The 15,363-nt window shown below is 34.3% G+C and overlaps 1 protein-coding gene across 1 annotated transcript in view; it reads right to left on the bottom strand.

Annotated features, from left to right (window-relative positions):
• The window catches only part of TDRD15 (tudor domain containing 15), a 29,283-nt gene extending 17,713 nt beyond the window's left edge, over positions 1 to 11,570 (bottom strand). The window contains exon 1 of the mRNA XM_053589313.1: positions 5,345 to 11,570. Within this exon, the coding sequence (XP_053445288.1) occupies positions 5,345 to 11,570 (6,226 nt within the window). The remainder of the gene's footprint in view (positions 1 to 5,344) is intronic.
• Positions 11,571 to 15,363: the final 3,793 nt, after the last annotated feature.

The following is a 15,363-nucleotide window of genomic DNA, read 5'->3' as shown; positions in this document are numbered from 1 at the left end:
CCCTTTAGCAGTGCTGGATAGATCCTCCAAAAAGAAGCTAAGCAAAGAAATTTAGATTTAAACTTAACCATTCAACATCTGGACTTAACAGACTTCTACAGAACATTTCATCCCAACAAAAGTGAATACACATTCCTCTCATCAGCCCATGGAACATACTCCAAAATCAACCACATCCTAGGCCACAAATCTAACCTCAGCAAATTTAAAAAAATACAAATTATTCCTTGCATCTTCTCAGACCATCATGGAATAAAAGTTGAACTCAATAACAGGAATCTCCATACCCATACAAAAACATGGAAGCTAAATAACCTTATGCTGAAGGATAGATGGGTTATAGACGAGATTAAGAAGGAAATCACCAAATTTTTGGAACAAAACAATGAAGATACGAATTATCAGAACCTCAGGGATACTGCAAAGGAAGTCCTAAGAGGGAAATTTATAGCACTGCAAGCCTTCCTCAAGAAAATGGAAAGAGAGGCAGTTAATAACTTAATGGGACATCTCAAGCAACTGGAGAAGGAAGAACACTCCAACCCCAAACACAGCAGAAAAGAAATAAACAAAATCAGAGCAGAATTAAATGAAATTGAAAACAAAATTATACAACAGATCAATAAATCCAAAAGTTGGTTTTTTGAAATAGTCAATAAAATAGATAAACCTTTGGCCAACCTAACCAGGAAAAAAAGAGTAAAATCTTTAATTTCATCAATCAGAAATGGTAAAGATGAAATAACAGACCCCTCAGAAATTCAAAAAATTCTTAAAGAATATTATAAGAACCTCTCAGAAATATGAAAATCTGAAAGAAATCAACCAATACTTAGAAGTATGTCACCTACCAAGACTTAGCCAGAATGAAGTGGAAATGTTGAACAGGTCTGTATCAAGTTCTGAAATAGCATCAACTATACAAAATCTCCCTAAAAAGAAAAGCCCAGGACCAGAGGGTTTTACATCAGAATTCTACCAAACCTTTAAAAAAGAACTAGTACCTATATTATTAAACCTCTTCCAAAATATAGAAAAAGAAGGAATACTACACAACACGGTCTATGAAGCAAACATCACCTTGATCCCCAAACCAGGGAAAGACCCAACAAGAAAAGAAAATTATAGGCTAATATTACTAATGAATATTGATGCTAAAATACTCAATAAGATCCTAACAGAATCCAATAACACATCAAAAAAATTATACACCATGACCAAGTGGGATTTATCCCAGGGTCTCAAGGCTGGCTCAATATATGTAAATCTATAAATGTAATTCAGCACATAAACTAAAAAATAAAGACCATATTATTCTCTCAATTGATGCAGAAAAAGCTTTTGATTATATCCAGCATCCCTTCATGATTAGAACACTTCAGAAAATTGGTATAGAAGGGACATTTCTTAAACTAACAGAGGCCATCTACAGCAAACCCACAGCCAGTATCGTACTGAATGGAGTTAAATTGAAATCATTTCCACTTAGATTGGTTGCCCATTGTCTCTATTGCTCTTTGTATTGCTCAATGTTAAATTGCAATATGTATTGCTCAACGTTAAAGAGCAATTGTAATGGAAGTTTTAGCCATTGCAATTAGGGAAGAAAAGGCGATCAAGGATATCCACATAGGGTCAGAAGAGATCAAACTTTCACTCTTCGCAGATGACATGATCATGTATCTGGAAAACACTAGGGATTCTACTACAAAACTTTTAGAAGTGATCAAGGAATACAGCAATGTCTCAGGCTACAAAATCAACACCCATAAATCTGTAGCCATTATATATACCAACAATTCCAAGCCGAAAAAAGTCAAGGACTCTATTCCTTTCACAGTAGTGCCAAACAAGATGAAATATTTGGGAGAGTATCTAACAAAGGACATGAAAGATCTCTATAAAGAGAACTTTAAGAAAAGAAATAGCTGAAGATGTTAACAAATGGAAAAACATACCATGCTCATGGCTGGGAAGAATCAACATTGTTAAAATGTCTATACTACCCAAAGCAATATATAATTTTAATGCAATTCCTATTAAAGCTCCATTGTCATATTTTAAAGATCTTGAAAAAATAATACTTCATTTTATATGGAACCAGAAAAAACCTCGAAGCGCCAACACATTACTCAGAAATAAAAACAAAGCAGGAGGAATCATGCTACCAGACCTGAGACTACACTATAAATCGACAGTGATTAAAACAACATGGGTACTGGCACAAAAACAGAAGTAGATGTCTGGAACAGAATACAGAACCAAGATATGAATCCAGCTACTTACCATTATTTGATCTTTGACAAGCCAATTAAAAACATTCAGTGGAGAAAAGATTCCCTATTTAACAAATGGTGCTGGGTGAACTGGCTGGCGACCTGTAGAAGATTGAAACTGGACACACACCTTTCACCATTAACTAAGATAACACTCTCACTGGATAAAAGATTTAAACTTAAGACATGAAACTATAAAAATACTTGAAGAAAGTACAGGGAAATCTCTTGAAGGAATCGGCCTGGGTGAATTGAGGAGGACTCCCCAGGCAATTGAAGCAGTATCAAAAATACATTATTGGGACCTGATCAAACTAAAAAGCTTCTACACAGCCAAGAACATAGTAAATAAAGCAAGCAGACAGCCCTCAGAATGGGAGAAAATATTTGCAGGTTATACCTCTGATAAAGGTTTAATAGCCAGAATCCACAGAGAACTCAAACATATTAGCAAGAAAAGAACAAGTGATCCCTTCTCAGGGTGGGCAAAGAACTTGAAGAGAAACTTCTCTGAAGAAGACAGATGCACGATCTACAAACACATGAAAAAATGCTCATCATCCTTAATCATCAGAGAAATGCAAATCAAAACTACTTTGTGATATCACCTAACCCCACTAAGAGTAGCCCACATAAGAAAATCCCCAAACCAGAGATGTTGGCGTGGATGCAGAGAAAAGGGCACACTTCTACACTGCTGGTGGGAATGCACACTAATACGTTCCTTTTGGAAGGATGTTTGGAAAATACTTAGGGACCTAAAAATAGACCTGCTATTCAATCCTGTAATTCCTTTACTAGGTATATACCCAGAAGACCAAAAATCACAACAAAACAAAGACATCTGTACCAGAATGTTTATTGCAGCCCAATTCATAATTGCTAAGTCATGGAAGAAGCCCAAGTGCCCATCGACCCACGAATGGACTAGCAAATTGTGGTACATGTATACCATGGAATATTATGCAGCCTTAAAGAAAGATGGAGACTTTACCTCTTTCATGTTTACAAGGATGGAACTGGAACATATTCTTCTTGTCAAAGTATCTCAAGAATGGAAGAAAAAGTATCCAATGTACTCAGCCCTACTATGAAGCTAATGTATAGCTTTCATATGAAGGCTATAACCCAACTATAGCACAAGAATATGGGGAAAGGGCCAAGGGAGGGGAAGGTAAGGGGGAGGTCAGGGTAGAGGGAGGTCAATGGGTGGGCCTCATCTATGGTGCATCTTAGAATGGGTACAGGTGAAACCTACTAAATGCAGAATACAATGTTTACACAATAACTAAGAAAATGCCATGAACATTGATGAAAATATTTCAGATTGTATGTGAAACCAGCACATTGTACCCCTTGATTGCACTAATGTACACAGCTATGATTTAACAATAAAAAAAGAAAATATTAAAAAAATAAAAAAAAAAATTTTTACTTGAAAAAAAATAGTCAAAACATATGGTTCGATGGCCAAAGGTTTTCAAAAGGGAGTATAAAATAACAAAAGCAGTCAGAGATACAAGTTTAATAACTCAATTACTTCTTTATCAGCTTTAAATTCATAGTCAAGATATTTAGTTTTCCCTGAGATTAATAAAATGGTAACCTTAGAGGAGATTTCTCTTTCCCCATTCCTGATGTTTCCTTCCAACAGAAGTAGTTACTTATGAGTAGGGAACTCTGTGTGCAAACTGCTCCTAATCTCTTTATATCTCTCTGCCATGCTTCCAGGAGGGGAGTAATCAACTCAGTCACTTGGGAAGAGAAATGCCTACATTAGATTAGCCTCTCCCCCATTCTTTTTGGAGAGAACTGCCTCTGGCCATACGTTTTACATGGATAGACTCTCGTATGAAGGTTTTCTTATCTGTGCCTTATGTAGATAAGTTTAAATATAAGTATTCCTTGATTTGGTACTGGTAAGCCAATTTTCCTGGAATATGAGCTACATTCATCAATATTGTTTTTGGATTTATTTTGTATAAGTGTGGCAATTTGTTTTCCAACTGCCTTTCTCCTTCTGAGATGGTTTCTTCAAAAGTGGTTTAGAATTCGGACAAAAAGGGTACAACTTATTAGGCTCACTTAAACCTTAATAACAGCCCACCTCATAGAGTTGTGGTAATAAACATTAATAAGGTAATACATATAAAGCTATTAACATAGTGCCTGGAACTTAATTAAGCATTCAAAATATAGTAGCTGTTTCTGTCACTGTTATAGCCACTGCTACCATAAAGATGAAAAAATTATAAGGAAAAGGGGGCCAATTTTAAAGCATTTATCAATTCACCATAATGTATTCAAATAAGAATTCAAATAATACACTAGCTAACATTACATCAATAAAAACAAGACACCTCAAAGAGTGTAACCTATTTGGTTAGTTAGGTGTAGAATACAGAATATGGAATATTATAAAATTTATAATATTAGAACATTCATTAGAAAACATTCTTAGGCTACAAACTCCTCAGTAACTAATCCATACAGAAAATAATTACGTGCACAAGCAAAATCATACACTATTGTAAGATATTAAAATTTTAATATTTTTAGAATTTGATGTCCAAAATATTTAACAAGAAATATGCTAGAGTAAATTTATCTTTTAAGTCTACCTGATTTAGAAATATCCTAGAAGCATACTTAAAAAAACCTAAAGGTATATTGCATGTGACATGAAACAATACGTCACAGAAAACAGATTCTTCAAAATGAGCCCAGGAAGCTCACTAATTAAGAGCAGTATTTATTAACCTGAGAACTATAGATGACCCTAAGGAGTATTATGAAACCCTTGAAATGATCTGTAAAATGTCATTCATGTTTGCATGCATGTGTACTTAAAATCTACTTTCACTGCATTCTACCATCCAATAAGATATGGAAGAATCATTTTATAGTCCAAGTATCATTCCCAGTTTCTCCATTTATTCAGATTTTCTAGTAAGTTTGCTTGCAATATAGTATTTCCAATGTGGATAATTTTAATACATGAAAAATGTTTAAAGAATCAAAAATAGAATCAGTAGAAAAGAATCTATTTTTTAAAAAGAGCTACTTACCTTTAAAGTGTTCTTCTGATAGAATTTTTTCAGTAACATGCAACTCTTTTACTGTTATTCTCAAGTCCATTGTATTATTATGTTCCTGTCTTCCGTCAGTGGGTAGTTTTTCAAAAATATTTTCAACACAATTGATGTTATTCTTTAAATCATCAGGCAGTTCCCAAAATGAAGCCACTGCACACGCATCAAATGTAATGACACCTTGGGGATTTTGCTGTCTGCCACCAACTTTCTTTCTCAGTGTTAAATTTCCAGAATGTAATCTTTTACTAATACGGATTTTTTTTAAGAGGTTCTTACAGAAATCTTTCCTCTTTATAAATTGCTGCTTTTTTGGCTTTTGTTTCTCAGTGCATGTGTAATTTATATTTTCTTCTTTATAACAATTTTGATCTGATGATGGGCAAATAGGCTTACTCTGTAATTTACCCTGGGTTTTAACAGGTCCCGTGGCCACAATTTCAACAAAATTAGCTGAATCTTTAGAATACATTGCAAGACCTGATGCAACTAATACATCTGCCAAATTGTTTTTCTCATGAGTGACATCTACTTTTAGTTTTGTTTCAAAATTATACTCCCTGAACAGAAAAACTAAACCTGGTTTACTTAGGAAATCTTTTAAAAAGCTCTTGGCTTCCTCACTCCAATATTTCCCTTCAGCAGGTAGGATACCATGTAAGATACATGGATAACTTAGCCTTGGCAAATTCATAAGTTCCTCAGGAACAACTTTAAGATGTATTATATCTGAATAAGGTATATACAAAGAAAATCCATAGTCAATCAATATGAGAAGTAAAGACTGATCAGAGACTTCACAAATTTCTACTCTATTCCATTGATCTTCCAATTCATATTTGAACAAACAACTAGACCCAGGAATTATGAGTTCTTGAGGTAAAGTCTGTAAAGTTTCTGGGAGATCAGAAAGCAGAATAAAGAGATACTTCATTGTATCAAAGAAATCTTCTAACTGAACCCAGAAGTCTGATGGATCAGAAATAGCAGTGGCAATACCAGAATAAAGTCTACCACTTTGGAGCTGTGCCCAAGTAAATGATCGAATTAAGCATGATGACACAGGAATCTTAGATTCAACATTGAAAGCGATTCCTAAAGAGCTACGATTGTTCTCTTCAACAAGAACTGTATTCAAATTTAAATATTCCAAAAGTAACAGGTTATCTACTAAAATTTCTACTTCCCAAACAGAATCTATATACTTCAGAAAAAGGATGTTTATTTCCAAATGAGTGAATGAACACACAATGGACTCAAATGACACGTTCCTAGAATTTTCAAACCAAATCCACTTACAAGACACAGCTTGTCTTGGAATATTTCTGATTTCTTTACTAAGCTCCTTGGTATTACGTAAAGGCACTATTTCATATCTACCACGATCTACCAAAAAGACGAGCACTCGCTGATCACTGTACTTTTTTTCTACTTTTGATCGATACCACTTCAAAGTTTTTTTGGACTTTGCCAAGCATTCTAAACCTTTTTCAATATTTTCCACTGATAAAAGAGAAGAGTTTTTTTCTTCTTTGGCAATTAATAATGTTAAATCTGATAAAACTTTTTTGTTTCTGGATAACTTAACATAAAATCTTCCATTTTGTGAAACATGAAGTATTTCAGCTTTTTCAAGCTGTCCAGGTTTTAACTCTTCACAAGGAATCTTAACTAGTTGGTAGGATTGTTGAAGGATCACAGACCCTTCACATTCATTTGATCTTCCTTTCTTTATTTCAGTGCTAACCTTTTGAGAGACAATCTGAGGTATTTGCAATGCTATCTTCTCTGGTTTGGAACATGCTGTCCATTTTAGTAGTTCATTAATGACATATTTTTCATCACAAATTATATTCACTTCCCATTTCTGCTCATGCTTTTTCAAAAATTCACAAAAAATTGTTTTGTTACTTACTCTTGAAGCAAAAAAATCGACCATTTTGCTGTCCCATATTTCATCAGGCTCATTCCATTTTACCCCACTAAGAAAAGAATGGATTCCCAGCTGAGGTATGGTTACAAATTCCCTGTTAAGTTCATACATTTTCGATGTGTTTACAATTGCAGTGTTACCATAGTCAATAAATTCCACTTCAAAAGAATTTTCTGGCAAAATTTTCTTAATAACTGCTCTGTAAATGGCGCTGTCAACAGAGTATTCCGCAACCACAAGATCCCCAACCAGAAGTTCAGCTGATTTTCTCTCTTTCACTCTACTTCCTCTTCTTTCATTTAAGGCATCTGCAAGTCTGACGATTACATTTTCATTCTCAGCAAGCTGAATATGGAAACTTGCTGGGTTGCTAATATCAGAAACATACCCTTTAATTTTGGTATTCAAGAAAATTTTGGGTTGAGGAAGGTCTTTGATTTGTGGTCTATTAGGGCTTTGTGAGGCTGCTTGATTTAACTCTCTGATAAAAGATTGTGATACAACTTTTACTGATTTTTGGGCCACGCCAGTTTCGTCAAGAATATGTGCATACCGAGGGACGATTTTTACACTTTTAAGTCCATCATTCAAAGACTTCTTCGCTTTGTTTTTTGGCACAGGTTCAATTTTATAACAAAATGATGGTTTCGAAAGACTTTGGGGATGCATTAATTGATCTATTTTGCTTTCAGAATATGTTACCAGACTGGATTTATTTACCATATTATTGTGATAGTCGTTTTCCATTTTGCCTTTCAAAGCAGCAGTGAGTCTCTTACTCTCACGTATTTTATGGTTCTCTTCTAAACAGTGTGCTTGGTCACAATGTTTGTCTCTGTAAGCATGAAGTAACATTTTAATTTTCTGATTTATATGTTGATTTCCATCATACAATTCCATACCTAGCTGACCATCTTCCTCCCTGGACAATATTACTGCCTTTAATGGTTTTCCCAAAAAACTGTCTTCAAACCAGCTATTGATCTCTGCTGGAATATCTACATCTCTAATATCTGACAAAAAACACTTAATTGCTTGCACAGGTGTAAACAGCAACTCTAGACACTGATCAGAAATGGCCCACAACATGTTTTCTTCTACTAATTGCTTATTTCCAAAGTCCACAAAATAGACCAGAAAGTCAGATGATGAACCTGTTGGCATTGCCAAACCTCTATATGAGAGGCCATCCTCCATGTACTTAGATATGCACAATCTCATTTTCTTAGAATCATATTTTGGGCAACTTTTAATATTAATAATCTCTGTGATTTTTTTTTCTATCATCTCTAGGTCTTTATTATTTCTACCAAGCTGGCAATAAAACTTTTTGGGGCTATATATGTGAGAGATATATACTTCTTCTTCACTTCCAATGTTTATATTAAATGAAGAATAATAGTAACTATAAAGACTAACTGAAGATGGAAGTGGCTTTGATAATGTGGTATACTGAGCAGAGCCACAATTAATAAGAAATTCTTTTGCACTGGTAAATGAAGATTGTAAATCCACCAAATTACATAAACAGTTAGGATCTATAAGAACTAAGGCATGGATAATACAAGTCAATAGCCCTCCAGATGAAGAGAGAAATTTCCCAAAGTCTCTAGATGCTTCTCTCGTCCAGTTCAATAATTTACAACTAGTGGGTTCAACTAAATGGTCAAGACAACACCTGAACGCTTGACCTTCTAAAGAAAGAAAATGTGGATTAATACCACAAAGATCTTTAATCAAAACTCTTTCCTGGTAACCATAGTCAACAAATACTATGTCAACTTCTTTTTTAGATATGTGAGTCAGAACAGCAGCTCTATACCACTTCCCATCTTTGGAATACTTAGCAACACAAGCAATCTGGCCAATCTGATAAGGATCAGAATTAATGCTATAATAACTCTGAATTTGTTCCATCAGCAATTTTAGGTCTTCTAATTTACATCGGAGCTGGCATGAAAAGTCACATGGGCCATAATAAGAAGAACATTTAACATCAAGAACTGTTCCTGGTTTAAAGATATATTCTTTATAAGACCATGATGAAGCATTCCCCACAGAGGTAAAAGGATCTGTTAAATCTAATAAATTAATAGCTGAGGATTTTGACAAAGATAAGTTATTTTCCTCTTCCTTATTTGAATGGTTCTTTTTAGATTTAGGTCCTTCAAGAAGGGCAGAGATGACATTTTTAATATTAACCTTGTTTTTAGATTTCAAATTTAACATTGAATATCCATTTACAGATTTTTTTAAACATTCTGGTTCTACTTCCCAATACTCTGCATAGCCAGCTTGTAACATAAGAGAGACAACATCAATATTTTCTGAGGCTTCAATACTTTGAATATTTACAATGTACTTGTCATCTCTTTTTGCCATAACTTGAAGTAAAATTGCTTTGTTCAAAACTATTTTTTTAAAATAATCAATTGCAGCCTTCACCCATAAATCTTCAATAGGAAATGCATGTGCAAGTGAACAGCACATAGCTAAGGCAGGCAATTCACAAAATTCTGGAAGCAAAATTTTTACATCGAAAAATGGTATGGAATCAGTGTTCCCATAATCCAAAAAATAAACATTAATCTTATGACCATTAATTTCAGTGATGACACCTCTGTAAAAACGTCCATCCTTGCTATATCTAGCACAACAAAATAATCCAGGTTCAGGTTTTCTTAGAATCATTTCATCATTTTCACATAAATCATAAAATTTGTTTATATTTGTCAGTAGATCTTGAAATTCATTCTGATGGTCATTAATGCGTACCCAGAAATTTGATGGGTTTAATACATAAACTACAAAAGCTACATAGGCAGCCTCTGTCTCCATTTCTACAGTTTTAATAGGAAATCCGACTTTGAAAACATTATTTTTATTTAGCGAGTCTACTGACCATTCAATGTTTCCAATAAAACTCTTAACTGCAGAAGTGTTCACATCAGAAGCACCAGTCCTACTAGAGATATTGGTGAGTTCTGAATCAGACACTGAACAAAGTATTTGTGTGCCTACAGTCTTCAGTAGACACTTGGAATTAATTGTAGACTCTTGACTTTGTAATGTCACATAATACAAATGCTCGTCCTTATTGAACTCATCAATGTGTGCATATACTGTTTGTCCTAACAAGGCTTGTTTAAATACACTCAGCTGATACTTTCTTGCATCTTTATCTGGACTGTGCAAATGTGTAAGAGAACATGGAAATGAAAATAATGGTACTAAAATAAAATCTTGTTTAAGTTTCTTTACATGAATTGAAGGTATAGCCTCACTACTTCCATAATCCATAAACCAAATTTTCACTTGATTATTGGGCAAGAGCTGCTGAAGAATTCCTCTATGCCACTGTCCATTTATCCTTTTGGCAACACAAAGTAGTCCAAAATTATCACACGTGGGACTAGTTTCTTGACTGATAATATTGTAATGCAAAGTCATACATACTGTCAAGTTTTCTAGCTCTGGAATCCATTTAATTAATTGACAATAAAATTTACTTGGGCTCAGTGCAGATGATACCTTTATACTTTCAGTACTTCCTACTGACAAAGATGGCTGCAAATTATCCAGAACATGTTGAATATCAAGTGAAGTATCATTATTCCTTAATGACAATTCAGGTCTTTTATGTTGTAATAAATCTGGCATTCGTTGAGGGAATTCTTTTAACATTTCCACAATAAGATGAAATGAATCTCCATCAATAAATCTTCCTAATTGTAACTCAAGAGCCTGGGATATCACTTTTGGTACTTCAAGAAGAATCACTTGCAGAGGTAAAATAGCTTGTACATAACCTTTCACATGTATTCCTACTAATGACTTAAAATAATTCAAAGCCTTAGGAGACCATTTTTGGCCAATTGGTAGTATGTTGGCGAAAATACCAAATACTACCCGTGGCGGTAGCTCAAATAAATTGCCACATGCTGAAGCAACTTGCGTACTATCAACCCTTAGTTCCTCTCCACGATCTATAAGAAGCACTGTATAGAGTTCATTTTTCTTTTCCACAACTCTTCCTCTTTGCCATTCTCCAGAAACTCTTTCTTCAACCAAACAAAGTTCATCAATGTCCACATTATTTTTCACTTTTGGAATATGTTGTATTTCCCTCTGCAATATGTGGTAGTCAAACTCACATTCACTATTATTTCTGCCTTGAAATTTCACCAGGATATCCTTGGGAAGACATTCAATATGTAATATTGTCAAATCCACATCTAAAAATGTTGGTAAGACAGACGTAGAATCCATTTTCTAAAAAGGAAATGAGTACTAATTACCTTCTGGAAAGACAGCTGTCAAAATTAAATGCAATTAGCTTTACATTAAATTGGTATGTAAATACACACTAAAAATTCTATGCCTCTAGTTTATCAAATTAAACATGTTTGTAAAAATTATATACACTAAACACAATGTGTGTGACATAAAACTGTTTACTATTTTCAATATTTTTGAAGTTTTCCTTAAAAGAACCAAGAAATAGCAGGGTTCAAAATGCCTAACTAGATGCAGCTAAGGAATGCCTCTTTCTCTGAAAGGAACCCAAAATATCAAGTAGATAGCCATTCTTCAATTAGATTGTCTGGAAAAGAACACTAGAATATAAGAGAGAGTTGACAAGAGACACTGTGTGAAGGAAGAGGAATTTTATGAATTAAATGCCAATCCCCTCCCAAAATCACAAATTAACAACCTAAGCTCATTCAAGGAACTAGAAAAATTAGAATAAATGCAAAGCTAGAAGAAAAAACAGATCAGAACTAAACAAAATAGAGACATATCTATACACACACACACACACGCACATATACACACAAAGGATTAATGAAAAGTTGGTTCTTTGAAAAGATAAAGCTGGTAGACATCTATACTATTATCCAAGAGATAAAATTCAAATAAACACAGCCAGGAAAAAGGAGACATTACCAGTGATACCATGGAAATACAAAAGATCATCTGAGAATACTGTGAACATCTCTATACTCAAACCAGAAAACCTAGAAGAAATATATAAATTCCTGGAAACATAAAACCTCCCACGCTTGAATTGGGAAGAAATAGAAATCCTGAACAAACGAAGGGTGAATAGTGAGGCTGAATCAGTAGTAAATCTCCCAGCGGAAAAAAAATCCAGGGACCACATGGATTCACAGCTCAATTCTACCAGACACAAATTAGACTGGTACCAGTCCTATTGAAACTGTGCCAAAGGGTCAAGGAGCAAGGAATCCTTCCTAACTTGTTCTACAAAGTCAGGATCACCCTCATATCAAAGTCATGAAAGGATAGAACATAAAAAGGAAACACAGACCGATATCCCTAATGAACACAGATATTAAAGTTCTCTACAAAATATGAGCAAATTGAATCTAACAGCATATCAAAAAGAGAATATACCATGATCACATGAGTTTATTTCAAGGATGGTTCAACATATTCCAATCAATAAATGTGATTCACTTCATAAATAGAAATAAAAACAAAAGCTATATGACCATCTCATTGATGCAGAAAAAGTATATAATAAAATTCATCATCCCTCATGATAAAAACCTTCAAGAAATTAGACAAAGAAACATAACTTAAAATGATAAAAACTGTATATTACATACCCACACCCAACTTTTCCCCATTATAGGGGATGGGGAAAGTTGAAACCATCCCCCCAAGAACTGGAAAAAGACAAGGATGCCCATTTTCCCTACTCCTTTTCAACACAGTACTAGAAATCCTAGCCAGAACAATTAGGCCAGAGAAATAAAGGACATCTAAATTGGAAAAGAGAAAGTTAAATTATATCTGTTTGCTGATGATATAATCTTTCCTTTTTTTTTTTTTTTCTTTGAGACAGTGTGTTACTATGTTGCCCTGGGTAGAATGCCGTGGCATCACAGCTCACAGCAACCTCAAACTCTTGGGCTTACGCAATTCTCTTGCCTCAGCCTCCCAAGTATCTGGGACTACAGGTACCCACCACAATGCCCAGCTATTTCTTTTGTTGTAGTTGTCATTGTTTAGCTGGCCTAGGCCGGGTTCAAACCTGCCAGCCCAGGTGTATGTGGCTGGCGCCCTAACCACTGAGCTATGAGAACCAAGCCTGATGATATAATCTTATATCATTATCTTATGTCTTATTATAGATTAATATATATTTTATATATGTAATCTTTCATATAACTATAAAAAACTTTAAAGACTCTTCTAAAAGACTCTTAAATTTGATAAATGAATTTAGTAAGTCTCAGGATACAAAAGTAATTGGAAAAAAAATCAGTAGCATTTCCATGTACCAACAATGACCAAGCTATGAACCAAATCAAGAACTTGATCCCATTTATAATACCTTCAAAAAAAGAAAGTACCTATGAATATATTTAACAAATAAGTGAAAGATCTCTGAGAAAAACTACAGAACACTGATTTAAAAAAAGTCACAGATGACACAAATAGAAAAACAATCCAGTCTCATGGATTGGAAGAATAGGTTAAAATGACCGCACTGTCCGAGGCAACCTTACAGATTCAATGCAATTTCTATCAAAAAACCAAGGTCATTTTTCACAGAATAAAAAAAATCTTAAAATTCATATGAAACCGAGAGAGTCCAAACACCAAAGCCATCCTAAAGAAAAACAACAAAGCTCGAAGTATCATATTACTGGAACTCAAATTATACTATAAGGCTACAATAACCAAAACAGCATAGTACTAATATAAAAACAGACACACATCAATGAAACAGAACAGAGAATCCAGAAATAAATCCACATACTTATAACGAAACAGACAAAAACAAACCAGAAAAAGGCTACTCTACTCAATAAATGGTGCCGGGGAAATTAGATGGCCATTTGCAGAAGAATGAAACTAGATCTCTTCCTCTCACTAAATGTAAGACCTTAAACTATAAAAATTCTAGAAGAAAACCAAAGAAATACTCATCTAGACATTGTCCTAAGCAAATAGTTGAATGACCAAAACTCCAAAGACAAATGCAACAGCAACAACAACAACAAAAAAAAAATGGCCTTAACCTCAAAAGCTTCTGCACAGTAAAAGAAATAATCAGAGTAAAAAGAAAACCTACAGCACAGGAGAAAATATTTGCAAGCTGTGCATTCAGCAAAGGACTGATATCCAAAATCTATAAGGGATTCAAACAATTCAGCTAGAAAAATAACCCCATTAAAAAGTAAGCAAAGGACATAAACATATTTCTCAAAGAAGACATACAAATGGCCAAGAAACACATGAAAAATGCTCGCATTACTCATTATCAGAGAAATACAAATTAAAACCACAAAGAGATATGATTTTACTCCAGTCAGAATGGCTATTATTAAAGAGTGAAAAACAAAAGATGTTGGCAAGGATGTGGGGAAAACGGAATGCTTACCCCACTGTTGGTGGGAACGTAAATTAGAAAAGCATATGGAGATGCTTATATGCTCTTTCTATATGCTCTATAGAAAAGCATATGGAGATGTCTCAAAAAACTACAAACAGAGCTACCAACCAGCAATCTCACTACTGAGTATCTACCCAAAGGAAAAGAAATTATTAGATCAAAAAGATACCTACACTTGTACATTTATTGCAGAGCTATTCACAATAGCAAAAACTTGGAATCACCCTAAGGGTCTATCAACTGATGACTGAATAAAGACAATGTGGTGTATATGTGTATGTATATGTGTGTGCATGTGTATACATATACACATACACACACATACACACACCCCAAGAATACTCAGCCATCAAAAAGAATGAAATCGCATCTTTTGTAGGAACTTGGATGAAATTGGAGGTCATTATCTTAAGTGAAATTACACAGACACAAAGAGACAAATACCATATATTCTAACTTATGAGTGGAAACTAAACAAAGAGTTCACATGAACCTAGAGAATGGAATAATAGACATCAGAGACTCAGAAGGGTGGGAATGAGGCAAGGGTACATGGAGTTGGCAATTACTTAATGGGTACTATATACATTAATTGGGTAATGGTCACACAAAAAGTCCAAACTTCACTGCTAC

This window comes from Nycticebus coucang, chromosome 4, assembly GCF_027406575.1.
Source record: "Nycticebus coucang isolate mNycCou1 chromosome 4, mNycCou1.pri, whole genome shotgun sequence".
In the NCBI taxonomy this organism is placed as follows: domain Eukaryota; kingdom Metazoa; phylum Chordata; class Mammalia; order Primates; family Lorisidae; genus Nycticebus; species Nycticebus coucang.
Note: the sequence above shows the minus strand (reverse complement) of the source record. Positions and strands in the feature narration are given on the sequence as shown.